The sequence below is a fragment of the Laccaria bicolor genome, genomic scaffold (genome assembly GCF_000143565.1).
Source record: "Laccaria bicolor S238N-H82 LACBIscaffold_50 genomic scaffold, whole genome shotgun sequence".
Taxonomy (NCBI): Eukaryota; Fungi; Basidiomycota; class Agaricomycetes; order Agaricales; family Hydnangiaceae; genus Laccaria; species Laccaria bicolor.
The window spans coordinates 323024-349665 of NW_001889921.1; the positions used below are offsets into that span (position 1 = coordinate 323024).

General features: G+C 46.9%; 8 protein-coding genes across 8 annotated transcripts; 3 read left to right on the forward strand and 5 right to left on the reverse strand.

Annotated features, from left to right (window-relative positions):
• Nucleotides 1-15: 15 nt before the first annotated feature.
• MISSP11.8 (ectomycorrhizas-regulated small secreted protein) lies at nucleotides 16-569 on the reverse strand. Its single transcript, XM_001888032.1, has 3 exons — nucleotides 476-569; nucleotides 208-426; nucleotides 16-141 (listed from the first exon to the last, which is right to left on the reverse strand). The coding sequence occupies exons 1-3, from the start codon at nucleotides 539-541 to the stop codon at nucleotides 106-108; spliced, it is 321 nt and encodes a 106-aa protein (XP_001888067.1). The 5' UTR covers nucleotides 542-569; the 3' UTR covers nucleotides 16-105.
• Nucleotides 570-5640: 5071 nt separating this feature from the next.
• LACBIDRAFT_312263 (uncharacterized protein) lies at nucleotides 5641-6145 on the reverse strand (the record flags this gene model as incomplete). Its single annotated transcript, XM_001888033.1, has 3 exons — nucleotides 5641-5808; nucleotides 5856-5909; nucleotides 5966-6145. The coding sequence occupies 3 exons, from the start codon at nucleotides 6143-6145 to the stop codon at nucleotides 5641-5643; spliced, it is 402 nt and encodes a 133-aa protein (XP_001888068.1).
• A 3946-nt stretch (nucleotides 6146-10091) lies between these two features.
• On the forward strand, nucleotides 10092-10742 carry LACBIDRAFT_333415 (uncharacterized protein; the record flags this gene model as incomplete). The annotated part of the gene is made up of 2 exons (XM_001887988.1): nucleotides 10092-10287; nucleotides 10465-10742. 2 exons carry the CDS (start codon nucleotides 10092-10094, stop codon nucleotides 10740-10742), a joined length of 474 nt encoding a protein of 157 aa, XP_001888023.1.
• A 1507-nt stretch (nucleotides 10743-12249) lies between these two features.
• On the reverse strand, nucleotides 12250-12537 carry LACBIDRAFT_312265 (uncharacterized protein; the record flags this gene model as incomplete). Its single annotated transcript, XM_001888034.1, has 1 exon — nucleotides 12250-12537. One exon carries the CDS (start codon nucleotides 12535-12537, stop codon nucleotides 12250-12252), a length of 288 nt encoding a protein of 95 aa, XP_001888069.1.
• Nucleotides 12538-13498: 961 nt separating this feature from the next.
• On the forward strand, nucleotides 13499-14458 carry LACBIDRAFT_312266 (uncharacterized protein; the record flags this gene model as incomplete). Its single annotated transcript, XM_001887989.1, has 1 exon — nucleotides 13499-14458. The coding sequence occupies one exon, from the start codon at nucleotides 13499-13501 to the stop codon at nucleotides 14456-14458; it is 960 nt and encodes a 319-aa protein (XP_001888024.1).
• A 2585-nt stretch (nucleotides 14459-17043) lies between these two features.
• On the forward strand, nucleotides 17044-18768 carry LACBIDRAFT_295613 (uncharacterized protein; the record flags this gene model as incomplete). The annotated part of the gene is made up of 11 exons (XM_001887990.1): nucleotides 17044-17056; nucleotides 17201-17361; nucleotides 17446-17474; nucleotides 17509-17517; nucleotides 17607-17667; nucleotides 17746-17764; nucleotides 17865-18008; nucleotides 18061-18076; nucleotides 18124-18216; nucleotides 18271-18486; nucleotides 18537-18768. The coding sequence occupies 11 exons, from the start codon at nucleotides 17044-17046 to the stop codon at nucleotides 18643-18645; spliced, it is 870 nt and encodes a 289-aa protein (XP_001888025.1). The 3' UTR covers nucleotides 18646-18768.
• Nucleotides 18769-19072: 304 nt separating this feature from the next.
• Nucleotides 19073-21308, reverse strand: LACBIDRAFT_312269 (G-protein alpha subunit; the record flags this gene model as incomplete). Its single annotated transcript, XM_001888035.1, has 10 exons — nucleotides 19073-19122; nucleotides 19176-19209; nucleotides 19262-19344; nucleotides 19402-19635; nucleotides 19688-19742; nucleotides 19793-19854; nucleotides 19909-20051; nucleotides 20202-20961; nucleotides 21012-21032; nucleotides 21101-21308. The coding sequence occupies 10 exons, from the start codon at nucleotides 21306-21308 to the stop codon at nucleotides 19073-19075; spliced, it is 1650 nt and encodes a 549-aa protein (XP_001888070.1).
• A 4716-nt stretch (nucleotides 21309-26024) lies between these two features.
• Nucleotides 26025-26637, reverse strand: LACBIDRAFT_312271 (uncharacterized protein; the record flags this gene model as incomplete). Its single annotated transcript, XM_001888036.1, has 2 exons — nucleotides 26025-26294; nucleotides 26347-26637. The coding sequence occupies 2 exons, from the start codon at nucleotides 26635-26637 to the stop codon at nucleotides 26025-26027; spliced, it is 561 nt and encodes a 186-aa protein (XP_001888071.1).
• Nucleotides 26638-26642: the final 5 nt, after the last annotated feature.

Genomic DNA, 26642 nt, shown 5'->3' on the forward strand with positions numbered 1-26642 from the left:
AGGTACTGTAGTCTCGAAGAGGTTTGGAAAAATAAATTATCTCGTGAAGTTACATCGCAGATAAACTATCGATAAACACCTGAAGTCATTGCTAGCCATAGCCCTTTACTTCGCTTTGCAAAACTTGCTGCAGTCCTTTGCCTAATAGAAAAGTTGCAAAGTAAAGTCACTAAAACGTCGAGTAAATATTTAGTGACTCTTCCTTACCTGAGCGGCTGTTGGATACTTCGACCCGCAGTAAGGGCATTGATAAGTTTTGGGTTTGCTGATGAGATTTCCACGACGCGCAAGCCTCTCATTCAATTCGTCGACCAGCTCACGCGTCGTGAGGTCTTCGATGAGGACAGAGCGGGCGTGAAACTCCTCCACCGCCTCACGGGCGTTGAGGGCATCCACGAATTCACGAGCTTCAAATTCATTGTAGTCCTGTAAAAGTTATTTATTGGATATTGACGCCTATGAGGATGGTACATACCCCATGGGCGGCGACTGCAATGGAGGCGATGAGGGCGACGAAGGGAAGGAGAGAAGCGACTTTCATGGTGGTGGTATTTCTTGTCGAAGAGTTTACACTGGCTAATTTTTAAGTAGGTAAGAGAAGTCGAGCAGCTTTATAGGGCTCACCTTAGGCTTGGGGATGACAAAAATCAGCGCATCGGTCCCGGATCCAGGGAAAACAAGTTACAATAATCGCACCACGGTTTTGCCACGGTTTCATCAGTGATGAGATCTGAATTGGAGAGTAAAGCTATGTATGATACGGAAGGAATAGTCGATGTGAACACTGGTCCGTAGTAATGCCGCTGATAAGTGACTACGTTGCCTCTTGTCTTTCCCCCGCATTTCGGCAAATGAGGTAAAAATTCAAGAGGCACTCTCTCACAGTGGCGTTGTCCTCCCATGCGCGCATCCTTGGACCTTGATTGTGACTGTTGGGCGCAAGGTGCTGCGCTGCCTGTGCCGCTCAATCTCGGCTTTTGACGTCGCAACTTATTCCCAAATAGTACTGGGTGAGTCACCGCGTAAGCTATTAGCTGGACGGTAGAATGCCACCTTTTGTGAACAAGAAAAACTGGATCAGGACTTTCTTGCGTGTGTCTTTGGCAGTCTTAATTTGTTCAAACTGTTGTGAGAGGTAACATCGTACAAATTTTCAAAATACGACTCGTATGATTTTTTTAACGGCATCCAGAGAGTATAACTTGGGGATTCGAATGGGATTAGAACTTGATTAGAACAAGCTGTCCATGATTTCATCAAACTTCTTGAGCGCCCCCGGCCAAAAATATGTACTTCATACGATCTAAAAGCTTATCGTTACCCTCAGATGAGCCCAAGATTAGCCCAGACAAGTAATTCCTGTTTCAAGTCTTATCAAGTATGGCAGCAAACGCTTCCAAGTATCCTTTCGTTCATACCGTGGATGGAAGGGCTATTGGATAACCCCTCTGCCTAAGCCTGAGGCAGACATCTTTGTGATCAGCCAGGATATGTTCATACTACGCTGGAGAATTTGATTTTTCCGCTTAGTAGCCGGAGAGTTCTGAAACAAATCGGATCAAAGAAGCCGACGTCACGCAAATTGCTTTCCACGGTCCGACCTCATTTGCGACACAACGTCAACACAACTCACCCCTTTCAATCCCTGGACGTAATTCCTTTTACCGACGATACACGGGAGTTTGTGGACTCTTTGAATCTGTAACAGTCCAACGCACGCACTCCTTTGCCAAGTTCCATTGTTCCAACCTGACTTTTCGCAGTTCGCATCTTGACGCTGATTTTCGTCGCTATTGCCTTAGATCACGTCCCATATACATACTCTCATTGTCGTCTTTTGAATCCACCTGACTCGGCGCGAACTTTGCTATCCGGACTATTCTCCTACTACGACGGCGTTGACGCTGACCTCGTCATATATCACTCACCGGGTCGATTGAGAGACGATTCTTGCTGCTCTACAAAGCTCACATGGGAATGGCGGTGTCAAGTGGGGTAATGAGGGTGGTTGAGAGAATTGAGAAAGGTCAGTGACAGTCATCTCGCCTGCACACATTCTACCAATCACTTTGATTTTGTCCCTCCGTCCAGACCCCGCTCTTACATCCCGTCAGGACCGCGGGGCGACTCTGGGGTTTGTCAATCTATGGACGAAATTGCGCGTGGAAAGAGGGGCAGGAGGCGATGGTGGGTCTTGAGATGGTAGAGGCCGACTGCCGAAAGATACGACGAGAATGGTTAGTCATCTTCAGTCATATAGTTTCCACTTGACTCGCCTTCATCCGCAGATGGTAGCGGCGATGCTCTGAGCGGAAGAGGAAGGAAGGTCAGTTATTTGTCGTTCGCGACATACGTACTTTCATTTAACTGGGTATCCAAGCAGTTACCTCCCGCGCAGCTTCAGATTGACGACAAAGGACGCCCAATACGCATGGCTTGACGTTGAGATATGCGGTCTCGCTGGGGCACTACAAAAACAGGGGAGGGCGAGGACGATAGAAGATCCCTTTGGTCGAGCAGGCGGTGACGGGCTAGGACGAGGAGCTTACTGAGTGGGACAACTACAGTCGCAATGGAAGCTGAGGGGATGATCTTGAAAGGTCGGTCGTCCTTCACGCGCACACTTCAAGCCAAGTATAAGTATCTGACGCTGGCTCAGCTCGCAACCTCTAGCCTGGGACAATACATGACATCCCACCACGCCTCAGCGGGGAACATAAGCCTTCAAATCTTCAAAGCTTCAAGCTTCAAGCTTCAAGTTGAAACGAACTTCCTGACACGAATCATTGCGTTTGGTTCTTTATTAGATACTCGCCGTAACGAAATACAATGCTGACCAACGTTACGTATGCGGATGACGAACTGGAATCACGCCACCAGGTTAAATAAGCTGCTCAAAACATTATGCATTATTACTAATTTGACCAGCTTAGGTTCACCTTGGGCTATCCTACCAGGACCATACTTACACATCACCAACGTGGGGGCATAGCTCAGCTGGGAGAGCAGCAGACTGAAGCATACGAAGTTGAATTCTGAAGGTCCCGCGTTCGATCCGCGGTGCCCCCAATCACATAGATAGCAGTTGAATTTCTTTTTGAATAGGTGACCAACCCTTTCATGAGCGCCCCAATTTTTTTATGCAGGAAATTGGTAACGAATTACAGTGAGCCTGCCAAGGTAGCGCATCGTGTAGCTCGGAGTAAATTTTCACTTGATCAAGTCAGTGACCAAACAATAACATCGATTTGTCTCTTAAGTAGTTGAATTTCGTGTCGGCCGTGCGCGTGCTTGATTTCCAAACGAGAAAATGCTCTCTCGAAGCCCAACTCCCGCTGAAATATTCAAAGAGATAGTAGTATCCTATCTTCACGACGACAAATCTGCATTGAAACACTGTAAGTACCCTCGTTTCCTCATGGACCCTCCCCTCCGCCAAAGACACCTCTTCAAATCAATCAACCTCCACTTCGTCTCCGTGCGCATTTATGAACGAGTCACGCAGGTCTTCACAAACCCGGGGCAGCATCTTTCCAGCTACGTCAGATCCCTTGAACTAAACATCAGTGCCGCGTCAGAGGCTCAGAGCATTACCACTGGAAGATGACGATTCCCTTTATTGTGTTTCGCGGTCCTTTACAAGCCTCTCGGAGATCTGGTTGAATCTATCTACTCCAAGAGGTCAACCATTTCAAGTCGATCCAGCTGCTACCACCTCTTACGCAACACACCGTGATATTCGACGGCGGTTGGCTCCCCGTCATTCCTCGACCAATTCACGCACATCAGCAATTTACATCTAATCAATCTTTCGGTTGAGGACACCGTCCCCTCTGCAGACGAACGATTACCACCCCTCCCGGATCGCTTCACACCGCCCATCTTGTCTAATCTCAGCGAAGAATTTCTCCGAGCACTCGCCAAGTTCGCCTCTCATCCCAACACCTCTCTGGGCTTTTCGTTGCTACCCTATCTCCGTGGAGAACCCAGAATCTGATGACTGTCCACTTCCTCATGGGTTAGCGGATATAATTAGAATGTCGTCCAAGAGCTTAAAATACTTCCCGTGGTCCTCATTTTTTCTTTAGTAAGGAACGTCTTCCCCACACACCCGCCCCCACCAACTGACTCACTTCAAGTGATGGAAAATATTGGCGTTCAGCTTATACTACGGCTAGCTCCTCTTGCGAACGAAAAGGCATTGGGCATCTGCATTTCCTGGTAAAGTTCAGTTGACCGCATACTAAAAATGTGACAAGATACCACGCAATTTTCTGTCAACGTTGGCAACGTTTACAGAAAATTGCGGTGGTGTCCTTGCTCATGTCGGGTGACGGTGGCCCATATACGTTTAAACATTCAAGGGACACGGCGTTGTACGGCAGGACTTGATGAGGAAAGCAACCTAGTGGGAATTGGTCACTTGAAGAGCAGGGTGTACCAACATCGTCACACTCCCCAAATCGGGACAGCGGCACCATCAGTAGTAAGCGACACATTGCGTAAATAAACGACATATTCGAGTGTAGTGCGTCGCTAACTCATGTGTAATGTGTCGCTAACTCATGTGTAATGTGTCAACAATTATACATGTGAGACACCTAGATGTGGACCTTCTGGTTCAAATTTTATTCTAAGTTAGAAAGAATCAAGTCCTATGATGTATAGGAGTATTTACTAAGTTCTCGAACGCTTTCTGTACTCAAGGAATGAGCAGTGTAAAATTTATATAGAGCAAGCTATGATACAGGAAAGGACACTAGTATATACATTATGAGAGTGGTGATGATGGAAGCCGTAGCCACTCCTCCTCGAAAGTGGTTGGAGACCCCTACTTCCACGCTGGACGCGTATGCTACTGAGTTCCTGCCCGATCCTCGCCATCTATAATTCCCCTATCGTTTGTGGTGAGCTGGTTTGTGGGTGTGTCTAGCCGTCGATGTTCCCGTATCGTGAGTCGATGGTGGAGCTGCGAGCGGTCTTCGCGTTGGCTCTGTGTTCCTGCTTCGAGGTTTTCTGTACACCCACATCCCTCGACAACGACAAGGGGAGGGGCAATTTTCGAGGTGGGGTGGGCTGCCCACATTCGCGGGTGTGTCTTGGCCGACGTTTGAATCGTTTTGGTGTTCGGGATGGTTTTCGCAGTTTTTGGCGTCCGTTTGCGTTCGCGTCTGTTGTCCGTCGACGGACAGGTGTTAGGTACTCACGGCGTTTGGCGATGTGTCAAGACCGTTTTCATGGCGTTCACGGTCCTGGGTGGCGCTCACTGACCTGGTGATGTGGTAGTCGATTAGCTGGATAAGCTGGCAGGGGCATCCCTTTCCCTACACGTTATGCGCCATTGTCGTGCCTGCTGACATAGGGTGTGCTGGATGTGGGGTGACGCGAGGGGATGGTCGACAATGGTGGGGGTGATGAGGAAAGGAGGAAAGTGTGACATGTGATGGGTGACGCATGGCCCATCGTCACGCTGTAAAGTCAGTGTGTGGAGTGTGTCGTAGATCGGTTGTAGATCTTCCTCTTCTCCTTTCGGGGAGTGTGATGATGTTGGTATATCCTCCTTGAAGAGTTAACAGCCGCCACAATTTCAAATGTATTTACTAGGATATATCAGAATTGAAAATATTCCTCTCCCTTCGTTCATGGTGATGAAAGACTAATGTAAAAATCAGAACATGCGTAAGGATTAGCATCATCATTGTATTGGTTGGGTATCGTCCCTTTATTCCAGAACACGTCAAAGCTGGACAAAAATGCAACCTTCGGGGACAAAGTCAAAACATACCGTCCGGGAAACAACCCAGGATTCTGACCAACACATAAGTTACCTGTAAAACTGACGCGATATGACTCACAGCATAATACGCGTTGGCTGGTTCATTACCGCCAGTATATCCTTCCTCATCGCTCTAAGAGACAAAGGTAATTCGCACTCTGCTTATGAAACGATTTATAAATGACGCGCCTGTCCCCAATTGAAATTCTTATCCGTTCGAGAGGGATCTCCGGTGTGTACTGGCGGAAGTGGCTTGAATTCTCGACCCATCGGAGCTACATTGGACTGTAGAGGTATGCCAAAGCCAGTGTTCTGCCTTGGAACTCGCAATGGTGGATGAATATGGGTACGACGTTGACGTCTTTTCATCACAGAACAGAAGACAAGGCATGAAACCACGATGACGCCCGGATAAAAGTGATGTATAAGTAGATCGCGCAAATCAGCTCTAAGGGAGCTCACCAAGGATAACGGCAAGCACTATTGTCCGAACGTCTTTTTTATCCCTCGAGGATGTCGTTCGAGCGTGACATGGGAGGATTTGGAAGAGAGGGCAAAGGAAGAGGAGAATGAGCGCTGAGCATGAAGACATCGGATTAGGGTGTCGAAGTCCTTTCGTATTGTTATATACCCAACGGACTACATATGTCATTATGTCATACCTTTATCTGCCTACACGAGGAGGGCTTTAGGCGCGAGATAAGTTCCCGAGTTAATTTGGCCGGCGGCATAAACTTAAAGTTGTAGGAGTTGAACAGTAATGCGCCATGAATGTGTAGCTATGTACGTAAAATTTACCCAAAAATGGCCTTTAGAATTTTGTTAAAATTAGTCCATAAATCCTGATCAACTTGGTGTAAGAAATTGGAACTATCACAAATTACAATCTGGCGCGCTACTCTTGGCGATACTTATCTCCGAAGCGTTTGTGTCAATGCCAAGACCCATTCCAAAAATAGAGTATTGTATCAGCCTGTATCAGCACGTAATTAGGAAAGCAGTCGATTAGATAAGTGCGCAAGAACAGCAGATGGGATGTAAATTTAATGTAAATTATTGTAAAGAGATGTCTGCCATGTTGCACCTTGGTAATCGTTTACAATATGAAACAAATACGAAAGAGAATTAACTCCACTGGCTGTGTTAGCACGTAGTAATTTTTAAATTCGCTCGAATAATTGGAACGTGCCCAAAACACTTGCAGAGAATTAAGTAAACCTAAGTACAAGTCTAATAAGCAAGCTTGATATCGGGCTTAGCTTTGAATTCTTTTGATATCCACCTAATTTCATTCTTCTTACTTTACTTACATAGTCTGATTGTGACCCATTTCAACGACGTCCCTCCGACGGCAGAAATTCCTCTTCGCTCTTCTATACCCAGTGGCTCGTCAAGTCAATGATCGAGAAATTACAGCAACGGTTGGTGAGCAGGGTCAGGTCTGTTTGCAGCCTGATAGAGCCTGATCCGAAAAAATTTGACAGGAGCCTGGGGTCCTTGTCTATGGAAAGCAAGACTGATCTGCTCTGAATTCTCGGTTGCCGATTGATGGCCGCATATTGTTAAGTAATATAATTGATTTTTGATATTTGTACCATTATTATGCAATCTGCATTGAAGAATTTCACGTTGCCATCGCCAAGTCTTGCCGTCTAACATCCGTGAAGTATTGACACTGTTCAAACACATATTTTTACTGGGTATCTTATCAATCTGAAGAATATCAACAATCTGGCTTCTGCAATGCAATTACAGTACTCACTTGATGTTTCAGGCCTAAATTGACAAAATACAACAACATTGAGGCACGTACTTGCTTGCAAAAACACAACACAGCCCAACTGACCCCCAAGCTTTAACATCTCAAGCATGGCTATGTCAGTGTTAAAGTACTTTTGCTACACCCAGGAGGGCTGGACCATCCAACCAGGGCAGCAATACTCCCCCCTGCAATGCTTCCAGGTGCAACAAATCCCACCCTACAGCCCCACACAACTCTTAGATAACAGTAGACTAACCTTCAATTATGGAGTACTGTCTGATGGCATCTCAATGAAACAAGACCATAAATTACATGGACAGTTTCACAAATGGCATTAATTCTTGTGTAAGTGGCAAAGATGGTTTGGCTAAATGCAACTTCTCCCCCAATAATTTTGACATCATGTTTCATTGGGCTATTGAAAGCATTAGGGATGAGATTGACATGCTTGCAACTTCACACTCTCCCTCAAATAGGGACACCATCTCCGAACCATCTCTCACACGAAGGTGTGGTCTCTAGTTTTTTGGGTTTAATGAGCTGGGCAGAATAGACCATGGCAAGATACTTTTATTAATCTTTTTTCTAGTGATGTTGAATTTAAAAAATGGGCAATGGACTCATCATTCATGTAGGAGGGTTTATTGAATTTTGAAGATTGATGCAAACTAAAAATTCAAGATCAGTGCCATGAGAAAGATTATCTATACAGAATACTTTAGATTCAATGCTGGCCACAGGTAAAAATGCGAGTTGGAGGTGCTTGAATTTTAGTCTTGAAACCACTTTGAAAATAAGATCATGTTCGTGAAAACAATGTTTGCATTGCTCTGTAATTTCTCCTTAGTTATTCCATAGTTGATGTGATGCCTTTTATTTCAAATTGTACTATGTATATAGGTAGCTTGTTGTAATCAGAGGACCTTGCACGTTTGCGAGGGTCCCTATTCAACCCAAGTGCTCACGACGACCTGAGCATTTCAACAAATTGATCAGAAGTTTAGTATCAGATGAGTGAGCAAGGCCATGATTTAACCATGATGTAACTCGCTTCACTGGACACATGGCAAGATAATTTGTGTTGAAATACTCTAAAAATATCTTTTGAAAGTTTCTTATTTTTTTCCTCTTTTCTGGCAAGAAATATGTAATATATCTTCAAATATTGATAAGACATGTTAAAAACATGTTGAATCCATTGAGATAAGTATTTAGACGATTCAAAATGACCCTATATCTTTCAAGTAAGTTTCTATATGTTTTTAACATGTTTCATAAGTATTTGGTCTTCATTCATTGAAAACAATCTTTGTAGATGTATTTGAGATGTATTACATGTTTCTTACCAGAAAACAGAAAAGAAAATAAGGAACTTTCAAAAGATATTTTTAGAGTATATCAGCACATTATCTTGTCATGTGTCCAGTGCTTGTTACATCGTGAAGGCATTAAGTAGACCGCAAAGAAAGGGAGCTGGCAGTTGAACAATAAAGCTGTACATTATGTAATTGTAGTGCAAATATCAAAAATTAATTATATTACTTAGCAATATGCGGCCATCAATCGGCAACCGACGTATTCACAATGAATATACTTACCATATATGTGTCACTCTTTTCAAGTAGCATTAGGGACGTTCAAAGCTGGGCGCAGCTCGCATACGCATCTCGTAGCTCGCATTTGATGGGCTTAGTCAGGTTGCAATTTCAAGTTCCGCTCGGCCTCCCAGAATACCGGCAACCGAACTTGATTCCCATCAATTCTAGTCCTGTTTTTACCGCGCCCCCAAAACCGCGTCAGAAAATGCTTATGTAAAGTGCGGACTTTGAAACCGCGTCGCGTCAATATTGAGAGACGCCCTCAGAACTCTCGACGCGTTTAAACCTTTGTAACACCATCTACCACCACAAATTCCATTCGTATTAGATGACAACCTCAACCTCAACGGATAACAATGTTCAAATTGTCAGATCCTTCAAGAAATTAGAACCAATCCGTGCAAGGGGGTGGCGGAATGTGGAAAAGAGACCAACACTCGTTATTTTTTTTTCAAGGTTCCGCCTGACAACCCCCCCACCATTACCTTCCTAATAAAGTATGTTTTCCCCATACTCATGTTTTTTTTTTCTCTTTGAATTCAAAAATTTCCGTGTAACAAGTAAGCTACGCACAGGCGGTTGACCGTAAACTAAGCCTAGGCATCGTAAGGATGCATATAGCATGCTGTTGAAACAACGGCTATAGGGTACTCGTGAGGGATCCACCACGGCCAGCCGCGTCGCAAGAATCCGAGGCATCGAGAGTGGTGCAACTGGTTGCAAGTAGGTCATGATCAGTGTAAAGATAGTTATGAGGAGACCAGCATGAGAAAATTTGAAATTGACGGCGTCAACATTTTTTTTTTCGGCCTTCAGCCGGACACCCCCCCTTCCTACCCTTGGTTCGGGATCCACGTCCCGCTACCCCCTTGAATCGGTGAAATACCCGAAACTCCGGCGTTTATCACACCCTTCCTGCCATCTCCATCGAGTTCTCTTCTTGCGACATCTCGAAATGACCAACATGGGTCGTCACTACACCTTTATTTTTTGGCTCTCCATTCAACAATCTTGGCTCCCTTGGTGGATCTTTGAGCCAACCTCAACTCATCCAACTTCCGCAAAGCGACGCGCAGAAGCTTGTGGAGAGGGCGAAGAAAACTCGAGTGACGATGACAATGGCTTTGAGGACTACGGAGCTCTTTCTGATGGTAATAACGGTGTCGACGAAGAAGATTATACATATAATTTGGAGTAGCATAACGCTGTCTAAAGTAGGCAATGATTATTACTTTCTTTTCGATCCCCTCAGACCTCCAGTCTCTTTTCCACTACCCAAATGATCCTTCTACAACAGCATTTCGCGGCTGCGGTACTGCGGACCATAGTCTCGAAGGACTTCGGCAACACTGAGCTGAGTGGCTCTAGGAGCTCGTCGTCGCCGCATTGTGGTGTTCGTCGTATCTTCAAGAGCTTGGCGCCTTCAGTCTGGGAATTCATCGAGTTGTTGTTTGGGAAGTTCGTGAACCGTTTCTTCAGGACCCGGGTCGGATATGATTGGGCCAACGTCAAGCCAACGTCGTCATCGTCGAGAGCTCTTGCGGCCTCCCTTTTCCGCGTTGCTTGGCTAGATTACGTTCTCGTGCAGAATTTTGTTGAAGTGTGATCGTGTATTAGAGTAGAAATGCATGAGTTATCACGTTGAGAGCAAACGGCAACGACACAATATTGACGCGACGCGGTTTCAAAGTCCGCACTTTACATAAGCATTTTCTGACGCGGTTCGGAGGGCGTGGTAAATAACAGACTTCATATATCGTGAACCAAGGTACGACTTCACATATATCGAAGTCTGTCTAGGAGAGACTACATCAATTCGTACATTAGGTGTACGATAACTCCTCAACCTGAATTCATTATGTATTTATGTTGCATTTAGGCGCATCAGGTAAATAAATGACCTATCTTACATATTTTAAACGAAGAAAACGAGTCTACGATGCTTAATCAATTTTTTGGTTGACTTTTCAGTCAAATCGATTTACTGGATGACTAATAAATTGGCATATTCCATATATAGGTCAATTTTAATGCCAGGACTGCCGTCTTCAAAACTATGTTCTTCAGAAATTGGGCATACTTCTTCTTTGCGAAAGCTGTAAAATACCCAGCTAAAATTTATGGAATATCCTTATAACGGGCAATAACCCTAGAACATATATAATTTTCATCACCACCCGGTGTCATGGGAGCGTTGGCGGAGCTTGAAATCGCAACCTGACTAAGCCCATCAAATGCGAGCTACGAGATGCGTGCGAGCTGCGCCCAGCTTTGAACGTCCCTATTAGTATGTAGCAGTAAAGCGTAAGTAATCCCTAGAAATATAATATGTGCAAGAAGATTTACAATGCCGTAGCAACACAAGCAGCAGGCCCAGGTGGAAAGTACGCATGGATGAACGCAGCAAACGCAGCAGCTGCCAACGGTATGCCTAAACCCAAGCCTGCCCCCGCTGCTCCCATCACCCCTTCCCCAGCGGCAGTAGCCTCCGCTAGTCCTGTAACTCCCACCACTGCGTCACCTGCAACCACTACGGCTCCAGCTGCTGGTGTTCCTAGTGCGACGGGGAGTTCGTGGGCACGGCCGTATGTCCCGACGAAGAAAGCGGATGCTGCGTCGACGCCTGTGGAGGAAGACACGTGGACGCTGGTGACGATACACGGTGCGATGTTCGTGGTGGAGAAGGAGAGATGGCATGGCGTTGGGAAAGGGGCAGCTAGGGGTTGAGTAAAGCTTATAGGCCGCATTTCTCGTTTTCAGCTGGTTCATCGTCAACATCCATAGTCCATGCGTTGAATGGCGGAAACTCACGAATACCCAAAGCACCACCCCCAATGATGAGTGCACTTGGCGCCTCTTCGACTATCCTCTGTTTCTCCTGCATCCATTCGATACCCTCGACTTTAAGGCCTCTGTACTTTACCCCCGTTGGAGTTATTGGGTGTAGGACTTTGATCTTCCACGCTCGTTGGCGCTGGTTCGTCTTCCTCTTCATGCTCAAACTCTTCGTCCGAGTCGACGGTAGCCTGAGCTGCTTTTTGTATGGCGGCTCTGGAAGAGAATCAGCAACAGGATGTGCGTGGTAACGAGAACTCACTTTTCTCTCAAGTGCTTCACGACGCTCCATACTCACGTATCAGCTTGAGTGGGAATTTCAGACCGACGTCTTTGATGGGCTCGAGGTAGTCGCATCCAAGGGGGATACATAGGTCAAACAACTTGGAATGCTGGTTAGCGTAGGGAGGAAAGCGAAGAGAAAGGCAGCTACTTGACATGTCAGGCACTTCAAGGGCCTCTTTAGGGTTTACATCGCTGATAGGCTGCTTCTTCGCCTCTGAGAAAGTTAAATGTCGGAACAAAATGCCAGTGGGCGCGTTGAAGGTGAGCGTTGGGGTGTACATCTGGATTGCGTAATAAATTGTTTATATTAAAAAGAATTATATTATTATTAATTTTAATTTTAATAATTGTGACAATGAACGTCACAGCCTGGACCCCAGAGAGAAAAATATCACTTCTTATAACTTCTGGACGTCAAAACAGACCTGGCCCTTGCTCGCCAACCGTATACAGCATAAGTAAGTACATTGCTACCACATTTTGGTGCCTCTTTAATGGTTGATGTTTTAAGAACTAGAACATTCTATCGCGAAGCCCACGACTCGCGCTTCGGCAGCGAAGGAAACCCAGGGAAGGCGTTCTGTGCTGCTCCGAAGGCGATGCCGGCGCCATTCCACAAACCAATCCACGGTCGTCTTAGAGCAACCCCTACTTTTTAAAACTATACCTTAGATATCTGAAATCACCACTCTCCGCGAATGGGTATAACTGATGTCCGAAGCGTAAGAGCAACGTAAGAGCAACGTAAGAGCAACGTAAGAGCATCATCAGATACGCAACGAGGGGCAATCTTAACGATAGCGACGTTTTTAACGAGGAAGGCTGTGCGCCCAGAAATAGTCATTGGATAGGTACATAGGTCAAAGTAAATAGGTCTTGAAGGCGCCCAAGCGTAGAGGAGAGGTTGTGTCTTGAAGTGATCTGAGATATATATTCATAAGTCAATGTGCGCGGTTACAAGGAGGTATAGGACTTTGAATCTTCTGCGCCATACAAGCGCCATAGGCGGACAGCTTACAGAGATTTGGTAGTGACTACATAGCTGCTCCGGAAGCGGATTGCTGTGACCTTGAGCCGCATATTCCCCAACGGGAAATAAGGGGACAACACAAGTTGAAGATGCTGTTGTGTCTTTTTCAGGTTTTGTCATATGTAAGGGCGGGTTGAGTAAACTTTCAATACCATCCTTTCCTTCCAGGGTACGCCGCACCCCGCCGTAGCCTTTCCTCCTACCTATGCATCATGGCCTATCTATCGACCGCTTCATATACCACGAGCACCAGGGATCCCGCCCTCAATCATGAAGCTCGTACCCTTCTTAACCAACCAATTCCCACTATCATCCCACGACCACCATCAACGCGGGACCCCTTCTATGGGCATGAGCCCATATCTCGTCTCTGCGGGCGCTATATCACGCACCTGTTCGAATGCCCAAAATATCCGCCATCGCCGACGACGTCGCGAGTGACACTCCCCCTCTTCATTGCTTACGCCCTGCACCGAACGAAGCTGGACCCCTCTGTTACATATGCGGCCCTCGTCCTGATAACCCGTCTCAAATGTCGGTATTCATCATCGCGAGGGATCTCAGGCCATCGTTTATTCCTCGTCGCGTTCATGCTGGCGGCCAAACAAATGTGCGATGACACCTACTCGAATAAATCTTGGACTATAGTGGGTCAAGGCGTCTTCAGCCTGAGCGAGTTGAACCGAATGGAGAGGGAGATGTGCGGGATTGTGAAGTGGCAATTGAACGTCTGTGATTCGGTTTTGCGGAATTTTGAGGTTGCCTTGAAGCGCGATTTCTTTGAGGGGAAGGCGGGGTATCCAACATATTCGAGCTCTTTGGTGTCGAGGCTTTCCATTGAACCAGCGAGGGGCATGTCTTTGCCTGGCCGATTTTCGAGCTTTCAGAAGGCATCAGATGGTATGCGAAGCCTGGAGGCTTCCAGGGACGCGCCCACGTTGGAGGTTGGGTATATGAACGATCATGGATCCGAATCTTCAAGTGGTTCGCTTTCGTCCTCTCCTGCCTCGTCGGCTTCTCCGGCCACTCCTGTTGGTGACTTGAATTATGACGCTAGGATTGAGGGTGTTGATTCTTCGCCATTATTCGCATTGGCGGATAATTCGTATGCTTCCGCGAGTCAACCCTTGAAGAATCATACTTATTCATTTGTGATTCCGGGCGTATGGTGAACTCAATTCTGTTTTCCGGTTTAAAATTTCCCCATTTCCGCCTCTGGAGCTCCCTCGCTGTTGCAGGTAATCGATGTAATTTATCAGGTATGTGCGGAACGGACTGCTTACCCCTATTGCTTTATGAGTTTCGATACTCCCACCTCATTCCATTTGTATGTAGTATGTACACGATGCAACACCTGTAATTAAAACCGTTGGTCATTAGGCGCAATGATCTATGAAAGCGAATAGCCGTTGAAATCACCCATTTCGATTTATCGTGTTCACCACTTGTGACTGCACATATCAACGACCCGAATATCCTTCCACGCTCTTTTAGATTTTAATACCTCAATCAGGTCCCGGCTTCTTGCCAGCACCCGCAAGCTTTGTAGCCCTTGAAAAAACGACCGTAGAGTTGTCAGTAATCAGAACTAGACATGTGCATGAACGTTTACCCACCATGACCGTCATGTGTACCCCGTACCGAAAACTTCCATGAATGTTGTCTTGACCCATATCGTGCGCATAGCCGAGCCTGGAGCCTCGTGAGATTGTAAGGGCACAGCACCGCAATCTCGACCTGTCAGGGATCAAAGGTGGAACATTCTGTCTATATTCGTACTTCCCGCCCAGACAAGTCGTGATGTGATTTCCATGCCATTTCTTCCAGCTGGCGGTGGTTGCCGGTGTGGACAAAAACGGAAGGGTCGGTGTGGCGATGGGCTTCGTCAAAGCTTTCCTGGTAAGCACCCATATCTGTCAAGTGAAAATGAAACATACGAGAACAAAAACGACTTCATCCCGTCCTTCCAGATGCAACTCATATACATTGTTACCCCCCCAGTGGGGACTTTCCCGTGTTCGTTGGTGAGCATCGCGATGAGTTCGGAGAGATTGCTTGTGACTTGTAAGTTGTATAGACGATTAAGCGTCTCGCCTGCCTCGTGAACGTGATGAGCGGCCTAGAAGTCATAATCGGACTCAATGAGAACCGTAGAAACGGAATAGAACTCGCCTTGACAACGCTTTCACCGAGATAATCATCTATAATCATCAGCTTTGCTCGAAAAATCCCACATCCGCTATACCGTTTGTCTAAGATCGTAATAGCGGCTCGCGATTTAGCGACAAGTTCAAATGCATCATAAGTAAACCAACCTCCATCGGGCTATCATCTGACGTGGTGGCATCAGATCATGTCTAGCCTGAGATGACAGTCAAATGGCAATCGGTAGGTGCTTGACACGGTCCCAATCCTAGAGGCGATGTTCAATGCCCTTTTTCCGTGCTTGACTGACGCAATTCTGCATCTGCTAGGCTGATGTATACGTACTCACCAAAAACGGGTGTAATTGAGGAATTGGATATTTTGATGTCTGATTCTGTCGTGCCTTTGGACTGGCGATTTCTGAGCACGAGTAAGTGGTTTTTGGTGGCGGTCAGGTGTGAGAAAATTTTAGCATAATTCGATGCCACGTGAATATTTGAATCTTCACATTCCCCGACCCCGACGTCTGTCATCCAAGATGAAAACAACCAACTTTCTTGACGTCAGAGGGTCGAAAGCCTTCAAGTACTCGTAAAGTAACCGTTCCCTAGGTGGCGTCTCAACTTGAATTTTCTGCGTATGTACCTACCGCCGAGTAGGCTTGGCGGAACTTGTCGGAGGACTTAGTAGTCACGGTGGGTACGATTTACTTTACATGGGAAGACGTCTTGACGTTCTACGATAGGGTTTGTACAGAAAATGGAGCAAAGTTTCATCCCTTCCCTCCACCTTTATAAAGAAAAACATCGTGCTATTCTAGGCTTTCCTCGGGGCGATTGTCGCCAATGCCAAGACCTTGTTACCAAACGTGTTTCGCATGGATTTTTCAAGTCTTCCTTACTTTTCGCAAGAGGTCTGCCGATTCGACGAACATAACAGGTGAGGAGGGAAAATCGCTAGATCTCCTTGAAGGTGGCCTGTCGCTCACACCCGGCAAGCCAATCTAGATCTGTGAGTGTTTCCCGCCGGTATCACCAAGTGTCAGTTACAATTTGGCGTACTTTCTTTTCATCACGAAGGCCGTCCGTTAGTTGTGATCAGAACTGGTACAACGCGAACGCATCCAATCATGGAATACCATGGGTGATTTGACGATTTCACCATCGCTTTCTTGGTGCCAGCGGGCTGCTAGACAACATTTGGAAAGTATCCGAATGACTCTTGCTTCATTTATAGATGATCCGTGGTCGGATCTCGCACCGTTCTTCATCACCTCAGCGCTCTTGTGCCGCCGACGGACACCGGCTCGGATGTTCGCTGACGAGCAAAAAATTGCATGTTGGAAGGATCACAATCCTCCAACCCCAGCTACTCCTTCCCTCACTCCCACGAGGGAGTGATTCTGTCAACTCATTCCGCTCTTGGGCACATTGCACCCCCCAGGTCCCTTGATCGACCGGCGCTCAAAAGCCAGTGGCATTGTGTCACAGGAACAGTTGTAGACAGGTGTCAATCTCTAGCTTCAGGAACCACGGCGCCCGTGGAAATTGGCTGTGCACATAAGTAAGATGACCACAGGAATCGCGGGAGCTTGAAAACCTTATGCACAACAATGACCTTCGTCGGTGAGCCCTCATCTTCAATATACTCAACGCATCTAACACCTCTTTCCCAAGTGTGGAGTTCAGCCTGCAATACTGCAGTATTGGCAAGTCCCTGCATTGATCACGGAATGCCGATAACTGATCCGCACCAATCGATTTCACCAGTTGTTCTCTACTACGACTACATCCTAACTTTCCAGGAAGAAGTCACTTATATTTGGTGCCAACGCTTCCGGATATCAACTATTCTGTATATCATGTGCCGATACGCTTTGATCGCAAACATCGTTTATCTTTTTGCGCTGGCGGACAAGCTAAGTGTCAGGGTATGTTATCCGCCATTTCGAAAGGAGGCCCTCTTACCAGAATATAGTAGGGATTCATGACATATCTCTCTTCATTTTCCTGAGGTTGTTCAAGCTGCGACTATGGCTATGTTGTGAGCGGTGCCCTCAGCGTCTTGGGACGAATAGGTATTCTCGGTGAGTACCTTTGCCATTTCCCCACTTTCGCACATCCTCAGCAGCTCGGCAGTTGTTTGGGGAATGAGAACCTACGCCGTTTATGACAGAAATCAGACGGTTGGTCTGGTTCTCGGGGTCATGGCCATTGCCACACTCTGTGCCGACATTGTGTGTGTCTTGACACACCATAGTGGTAATGAGGCTGACGGGGTGATCAGATTCATGTTCCTGGACTCAAATGCGTAGGCGAAGTTGATATACCAGCGTGCGTCGCGCCCCCTTTCGTATCTCACTTGATGGTTAACACTATGTTAGTGGTGCGACATCCCTCATCATTTGAACATTGAACTTGATGCCTTCGACAGCTCGCGGGGTTCTAGCCATTTTCATGTGTATCTTCGAAGTCACATCCGCAATTTTGACCATAGTCCGCATCGTACAAGCCATGAAAGCGGTTGGTCCATGGCGACTACAAAAAGCTAGTCTAAATTATCTCCTTTTTGAACAAGGTAAGGAATGCCGTCTCCTCGTACCACTCCTACTGAACGATTTTTGTATTAGGCCTCTTGTACATTATGTATGCGCCATGCCTGAGTCTCATTCTCACCATTCATTGAAACGCAGCTCCGTAACAACGTTATCGGTGGCTGCCTTAACCTTAAACTATCAGAGAGAAATCGGTTTCATTCAACGATTACTGAATGGCTTGAAGTTACCGTACGTACTGATGAATCTTTTACCGCCTTGCTAATTCAAAACGTTGGATTGTAGTATCTCGGGACTAATGACAGCCAGATTTCTCTTACATCTGAGGCGGTGGGATTACAACCGCTCTCGTCCCTCCCACATTAGCATACACGCAACTGACATCGAAAGCGGAGCTCCTATAGAGCCTCAATCGTTTGCTGAAGAATTCGGCGAAGTTCCTATGCAAGTCGTCCGCGAAGCCGCCAGAGATGATACGACAACTGGGGTAGATATGGAAAGGTAAGCCGTATCTCTTAATGCAGAGCATCGCTGACAACACACAACATCAGTCCAGTAATCATTGCGTTTGTTCGATCCCCAACATTAAGAGTAAGACAGAAACCTCAGACTCCCACATCTTTCCCCGTCGCTGGCCCGTCTTCAAGGCAATTGCGATAGAGATTTAAGGGAGCTGTTGTCACTGCCTATTTCACTCCACCACACAGTACTCTGATGTGGCTTTTTGAGGGTTATAGTCAAGTGTTCCACAGTAGCACGAGTGACGAATTCGGAATAACTGAGACGCTATGAAGCCAAAATGTATACGTCTAAATCCAGGTAAGGTACAACGAATGAGTGGGTGTGTATGTATAGCGATCGGTGTTACACCGCGTAAAGTCTATGTGCATGAGCGAATCCATGTTCAGCAGCGTAACAGACGACGATAACATGGGGAGTAAAAGGACATGTGTACAGGGCGATATGATAGTTGATAGATAGTAGATAGCGACGATGAGCAGAGTTTTATTGCGCTGTGGTGGCGACGGTGGTCAGGGTTACGATGGGGCTGGGAGGGGTCCATCAATATGACGAGCGGCACTGCTGGTCACACCATGTCTGCAGTCTTAAGGTGTTCCCGTACGATGGAATCTTTCACTGTCGCAACCAAGATTCAGGGAACGCATCCACACCGAGAATAGGAAACCAACCTGTCTTGAGTGTATTCGCAGTAGCTTTGGTGTCCTACAAGGACGACATGAGTGACTGATGGTGATGAAAAACAGGAGAAACATACAGTCACGGATGTCGCATAATAGTAACATGTCCTGGGGACCGAGGACTGCGCCTTCAGTATATCCTTGAACTTTTCTTTGAGGTCTAAACAACGCATCAGCCTAAGTCCCCTAAAGAAGGCGAGGGGCGAGAACCACTAACATTTGATAACGCTCCCTGCGTCATTCGGTCTTTCCCCATAGCTCGGGAGGAAGTTCTTCACCATAACCCCAGACTTCAATTTACGTTTGAGAATATCGCATTTGTTGAGGAAGAGGATAAGGGTCGCTTTGGCCAGCAGTTTAGAGGAACAGACGGAGCGCCAGAGGAGGCAGGAGTCTTCGAGACGGTTGATCTTGGAGTCTTCTTGGAGGCGTTCGTCGAAACACGATATAGCTAGCCAAAGAGAATGAGATAGGTATGGAATGAGATGAGGGTTGGAGCTTACGCGCGAGGAAAATGATGGCGTTGACGTTGTCAAAAAAGGGAAGCCACGCTTGTCGCTAGTCATACATCAGACATAGAAACTTTTGGGCAGATAGAATAGACGTACCATCGTCCGTGCTCCGCCTACGTCGTAGATGATCCATTCCTTTCCGAAATCACCCAGACCGCCTGCATGACGTAGTTATGTTAGTAGTACGTAACAGGAAGATTAACGGGACGCACCGGCAAACAGCGTTGGCCCTTTACTCTGCTCGAATTGGATGCTGTACTCCTGCACGCCGAGTGTTCGGAGGCGGGCACGAACGACGTCGTCATCTGAAGGCTCGTAGGTGCGTGTCGCGATCCGGTCGATATCATCCAAGAAGCTGAGGTATGTGTAAGTTAGCAAGGAGCAGAAGGCATGAGGAACGGGGGTGAGGTGGATGGAAGGGGTGAAATGAGGGGAAATTGAACGGAGGTGAGAAGGCATGGCTGGCAAGGGGTGGGGAAGTGACACGTAACAAGAAAGCACTCACAATCCGGCCCCATCTTCAATCCTCACCTTCCTCTTTGCCAACACCTTTTGAACAGCTTCATCCAGCCATAGCGCCTTCATGTCATCTCTACAACTCGCGATAATATCCGTAGCGTCATCGGAGGTAAACGACCCCGAGTCGCGCGTACCGTGGCCATGATGACTGCCACGAGATGACAGTGCATGCACGCCGTTCTCCAGGGCTTCGTGTAACCGCTTTACGCCGAATTCACGTCGTTTTACTTTACGTGCTGCAATCATCGCGTTTCCGCTTCGTCTTTCGGCGCCTTGGTTACCATCACCTGAGCTAGAAGATGAGGGTTCCAGGGGGCCAATACCAAGGGATGCGCTGGAGTCGAATTCTTCCTCGTCCGATGCTGCACCCAAGCGTTTCTTCAGATCTGCTTCAACGCCTCGCAAAGGTCCTAAGCGGAGTTTGAGAATTTGGTGATGACTTGATAGAGTCGTTCGTAAACTCGAGTTGGAGTCCTTGGATAATGATGAACGGCGGCTTATGTTCACGATGATGCCGACGCCACTTATAGTCGCGCAGGGAATCGGGTTATCTTCCTCTTCGTCCTCTTCGTCACCGGATAATTCTTGAACAACGGAGGATGTCGGGGTGGAGGTGGTCCCGTTCATTTCTGTTTGCATTGTGTCGAGGATGGTGAGGACGGAGCGGACGAGGTTGAGCTGAATGACTGCGCGCCAGGAGAGACGTTCAGCTTTCCACTGAGCGCGGGAGTATTTCATTCGAAAGTCTGGATTGGAGGTGATGAGGGATATTAGAAGAACGGCGGGCACAACGCACTTTTGAGAGTCGTTGATTTACCTGTCAGGGGTCGAAACACGCGATGCGTCATGAGCAAAATCTATGGAAGTTCAGGCAAGTTAACTCACCGCTCTCCGACTGACCCAAAAGCAACACTCGGACGAGCCCATTCTGTCGTTTTAGAGCTGCTTTATCCTTCTTGAGTTGTTCGTCAATCTGATCGCTTATTTGACGCGCGCGAGCCTCTCTTTCTTCACGAGCGGCTCTCTCGATTGGCGTTTCGTTTGGTGGTGGCCGCGTAAGTATGGCCAACGGATCATGGTCGGTAGCTCCCATTTTGAGGTGCAGGTGGGAGCTTCAGCGCATAAGATGTCAGCGAGCGACGAAGTGTCGAATCAACTCATACCGCGATTGTAGTGGTTCAAAATTTAAGAGAGCGAAAGTTGACGGGTGCCTGTGATAGAGTTCACTCGATCGGAAGGTATAGTTAAAGTGGGGAAGGTATCCTGGTTCACGACGAAGTCGCGACGGCGGAGCACAGCGGCTGATGAGATCAAAGAAGAAATCGTCAGCGTACTGTTTCTCTATAAACAGGTAGGGGAGAAGTTTAAGAAGCAGCCTCCCCACAAGGATATCGCCAACATGAGAGTGCATGGGGTGACTCACCGCTGAGGCCTTCCTGTGGTTTTCTGGGGTGGCGTTGGTGCTAGTGGAAGCCAGGAGAGGGAGAAAAATGTTCACCCCACGGTCCTGCCTATGTATGTGGGCGAATTGCGCATTACAACCAAAAAGACGTTAGCATGGCTTTTGACGCGACCCTGTCTCAATGTAAAGTCGCCCGGCAACTGTTGGCAACGAACATTCAGCCGAGATTATCAAGGCCCATTGAGAAAATCGCCCCGACGCGTTCCGAGTGCCGATTACGGGACTGAGGATGAAACAAACCCTCGAAAATGCGAAAACATTGTCGTTTTGAATGAAATATCGCGGTGAAAATCCTAGATGTCGCGTCGTGACTCGTCGGTGGTCGCAATTTGAATGTTGAAAAACTGAACGTCGATCGCGCAAACGTTGACATACATATCATGACATAAGCCGCGCTAGAAAGTTCCAATATTTCCAAACACACGTAAGCTCAACGTTAGCGTTCAACGTTCAACGTTCAACGTTCAACACTCAGTCCTCAATATTCAATTTCTTACTTAGAAGTTTCCTCGTTGCTCGGAGAATACTACTGTCACGGCGCTTGCACCAAAATATAGAAAATAAAGCTTTTGCCACTGGCCATCCAGGCCCATGCTCGTAGCTTCGATCGGGGTTTTGATTTTTTGAAATTTCATCTGATTGATCTCTGCAGGGTTGACGGAGGCAAAGAATGACTATGTATAGTAGGAGTGTATAGGCTGTCAAGACGGAGCCAACGATAAGGAAGACCGACTCGGCCAGGAAATCGCGATGCCCAGTCATGGTATCGTAAATGCTTTTGATGCTTGAGATCTTGAGACTCGATCGAGTTGAACTCGTCATGACCATCGACTCACCTGTCGCTTTGCAGAAACAAGAATCAACGGTTATCACACGCAAATCTGTTTGGCGTCCATCTCAATCAAAAGTGTGCATCTCGCACTCGTATGACGATTGATGGCCTAGGATCCTCGGCATCATACATCGATACATTTCTCGGCGTTTTTGATCCTCGATGACCTCAATTTCATCTCTTGAAATTCGAAGGCCCGAACCAGGATTTTCCTCCACCTATGATTGCATCTGTATGATCGAACTCTTCAAACCTCCGAACTTTTACCACCGGAGCTACGCTACCTGCTTCGTTCCGGTATCAAAAGGAATTCAAGAATCGAGAAGTTGAAGAAGACATCTTTCGACGGTCGATCGTCATCGACGATATGCAGAAGTTGCTGTATTCACTCTTCTGCCTATTCTATTCCTGTAACCCGTCCGCAACCCGTCCGCTTGACATTATCTGGATGTCGACTTTCTGCTTGACTTAAGCTTCGACACACTCTACCGCCTCTGCCCATTGTCCTTCTTCAATTAACTATCTAAAGAACGCTCCCTGAATTGCGAAGTCGATCCGCGAGAATTATCCACTTATTTGGTGCGTTCCCATTTTTTGATGTGTGCGGACGCTGAGCGCTGAGCTCTGATCGATCATGAATGTTGTCCGTCATGAATAGGGTTCGCCATTATCAAGATGATAAATAAAGACCAAGCCTTTTATTCAATTTTGAAGGGGTAAAACATTCTGCGTTGTTTTATCGACTTTTATCAATCAACTGAAAATTTATGGATTCAAAAATCATGTAGAACGCCTTCCTCATTTTTGTTTAAGGGTTGCATAGAAACGGATTATTGCGGCGACGTCGAGTCATCACCCGCATGTCGGAATTGTAGAAGGACGGTGAGTTTCCGACATGCCCAGTGTTTACGGTGGTGCGTGCTTGATATATTACAAGACATACACAACACGGCCAGTGTTCTATGACCCTCGCCCTGCGGCCGCCGGCTGAACCGGACGTATGTAGCCCATGGGAGATTTGGAAAATGGCTTTGCGCATTTCACTTCTGCATGGACGCTGCTGTCCAGGTATAAAACGTGGACGCAGTTCAAGAAATAGTTGAGGTTTGCTGTGGATTGAGTGAATGAAACGCCAAGAGGGACAAAACCCTTCCCGTGTGCGTACACTTCTAAACCAGAGGCTCCGAACTATATGTCCATCCCTAATTAATTTACGCGTCCCAGGTCACGAGTGCAGGGGAAGGTGTGGTCGCCGCCCTCAACACAACTTTTAAACCTGCACCAATACACTATGCCCCAATTGCCTTCTTACTTCCCCCTCGCAATGATTGACAAACAAAAGTTCAACCCTCTTTCAAGTTGTTCTCTGCCATCTCGAGATGATGGTCTCCGCAATGCGATCCGTGGGGAAACTATTGAAAGGAACGTACAGCGTTAGACGCTCCAGCTGGGGCATCCATGCAAACTCTCCAGAACGACTTTGTTTACGATGTTCAATTTGTCCGAGTGTAGATCAAGAGTCATCGTGCGCAATGCGGTACAGTTCGCCAAGATTCTGATGAAGCTGAATTCCCCTCCCTGTCTGAAGATCAGTTGTGATGAGAAGACCGCCTCGACAATATGGCGTAGTTAGTGAACGATATGTTGCGGATGAAGTTTCGGGAAGCTGATCGATGAAAACGCATGTGAAGAATCTCAGCACCTTACGTTGGATGGGCACGTATCACTGAAAAAATACGTGAACATACATAAGTTTGACTTATAAACCAAAGAGGCCGCATTTTTAGACATTAACGTTTAATTTTAGCGAGCCGCATCGGAATCAGTACCAAGATAAAGATTTCGACAATAATTGTATTGGAATCGCGCATTGAACACTATATTTTACGTTATAGAAAGTCCTAGACCAACTCAATCCTAAAGCGCTGAACAAAAAAGTTCGATTCAGAGAGTGGAACGTCGAAAATGTCGAAAATAAAAAAGTCAACGGATATGAAATCCTCAGCACCAAATATGATATCAATACGGGTGCAGGAGCGTGCACGCTTCTCGATTTTTATTTCAATTTAAATGCATTTATTTTGTCCCTTTCAAGTTCAGGATCCTTGCGATACATTGAGACTTCCATCTGATAACAATGTAACGTCAAATGGCAGGCGCACTTGGTGAAAAGCTTCAAAAGGTCGGAGTTTGAACTATCGGCATCTTCCCATCATGGTCGATTGGTCAACTCACCACTTCCGAGAGTAGGTATAATGCTTTCCAGTATCTCAGAAAGTGGGACGTGCGTTTAGAAACCCGTCTTTCAAAAAAATTATGCATGCAAACACATCCAATAATCGGACATCTCCCAGTGAAGTATTGTCCAACTGAAGCAAAACTGACGTCTCGATCATAACAAGATCATACATTACAAAAGTTCTCAACCATAATCCATCGTTGACATGAATGGACAACATGTAACACTGGCACTTGGAAAATTCCCATGGCTATAAAAAGATCAGTTAAGCAAGTGAACATGAGCCAAAAACGAGGGAGACAGACGTGGGAGTGACAGCAGTGGGCGCTGAGCCATTGGGGTGGACAGTACTTAGAAGAGCACTAAAAATCGCGTCAGAGGGATATAGATGCCATCAAAACCATACGTACATCAACATCTGGAACGCGAGAAAATTTGGGCGTTCCATCGACAGGTGGTACACACTCGAGACAGCGACGAATATGTAGGGCTACACATGTATAAACATATGCTCTCAAAACTGCGGGATATGCTGTAATCTCTTTTGTTCTGATATATTTGCTCTCAATTTCTAAGTTTGGTGATGGAATTGTACATCCATCATATGCATAAAACAAACTTACAATAAAAAAAGGATCAGATCCACAAAATGAACAATTAAATATGATCTGAATTCATATTCAGAATACGCTAAAATCTTGGCCCAGGAAGTTCAGCATATTCTAAATATGAGTTTAGATCATATTTATTCATTCATTTTTTGGATCTGATCCCTTTTTTTATTGTGAGTTTGTTTTATGCATATGATGGATGTACAATTCCATCACCAAACTTAGAAATTGAGAGCAAATATGTTGGGGGAACACTGGTTTTGGTCTATTCTGCAGTTTTTATTGCCTATGTTTACACATATGTGGCCCTTCATATTCGTCGCTGCCTGAAGTGACAGAAGGGAGGACAGACGCTGCGGGAGACTCGGGCGCGGGAACAGGTGGGACACCAGATGATGCGCGACCTTTTACGGGTGCACTGGGATAGCTGCTAACGTTGGGCATGGGGGCGCCTGTGAGAACTGCGGAATTAGTTGGTGCGAGAGAGTTGGGAGCAGGAATGGGTTGTGAGAGTCCAGTTGGTGCTGGGTCGTTAACGGGAGGGAGGGAAGAAGAAGAGGGGGTAACGGACGCTGGTTGAACAACGTATGACAGATCTGTTGGCACTGTGCCGTCGACGGGCGCAGATTGTGGAGGCTCATGAGGTGGGGGACCTTGGGGTGGGGTTAATCCAGAGCCAGTGGCGCGGGCGGCGTAGGGCTGCTCGGTTCTTCATGGTTGGGGGTAGGGTCCCCTTGTAAAAGCCCAGTTGAACGGGTGCCATCAGCGGACGCAGTAGAGGTGGGAGAAGGAGGAGGTTGTGTGCCGTTGGTGGGCGGTGGACCATTGGCGGGAGGGACTGCAGAGGCAGAAGCGTTGGGCGGGGGAGCGACGTATAGTAGATCCGTTGGTGCTGAGCCACCTTGTAGAGATTGCAAGGGCGGGGCGGGAGGGCGCTGGAAAAGAAATAAGGACATCAACGTCGCGAGATCGGATATTTGTACTCACATCTTGATGTGCATGAGGGCCCGCAGGATGTTTTGTTACAGGACCACTGCTGTGTGGTGCGTCATCTGGCGTCTGAAGCTCTATGGATCCAGAAACTGCCGCAGTAGGGCCAGAAGGATGTGTGGAAGGAAGACTGAATCCTGCGGAGTATTTTGGTGTGGGGACAGCTTGCGGAAGGTCATTCGGTGAGGTTCCAGGTCGGTCGGTCGGTGCTGAGCTGAGTGACGGAGGATAAGGGATGATAGGCGTTCCAGAAATCTTGTGCGCAGGATTTTGTGGCGCGTTTGGCATTGGGA

What these genes read in the sequence shown, in the direction of transcription:
- MISSP11.8 (XM_001888032.1), bottom strand. Translation starts at nt 541, where the DNA reads ATGAAAGTCGCTTCTCTCCTTCCCTTCGTCGCCCTCATCGCCTCCATT. An exon ending in TTGCAGTCGCCGCCCATGGG is followed by an intron (nt 427 to 475) that starts GTATGTACCATC and finishes TAACTTTTACAG; the next exon opens with GACTACAATGAATTTGAAGC. An exon ending in AGTATCCAACAGCCGCTCAG is followed by an intron (nt 142 to 207) that starts GTAAGGAAGAGT and finishes CTTTTCTATTAG; the next exon opens with GCAAAGGACTGCAGCAAGTT.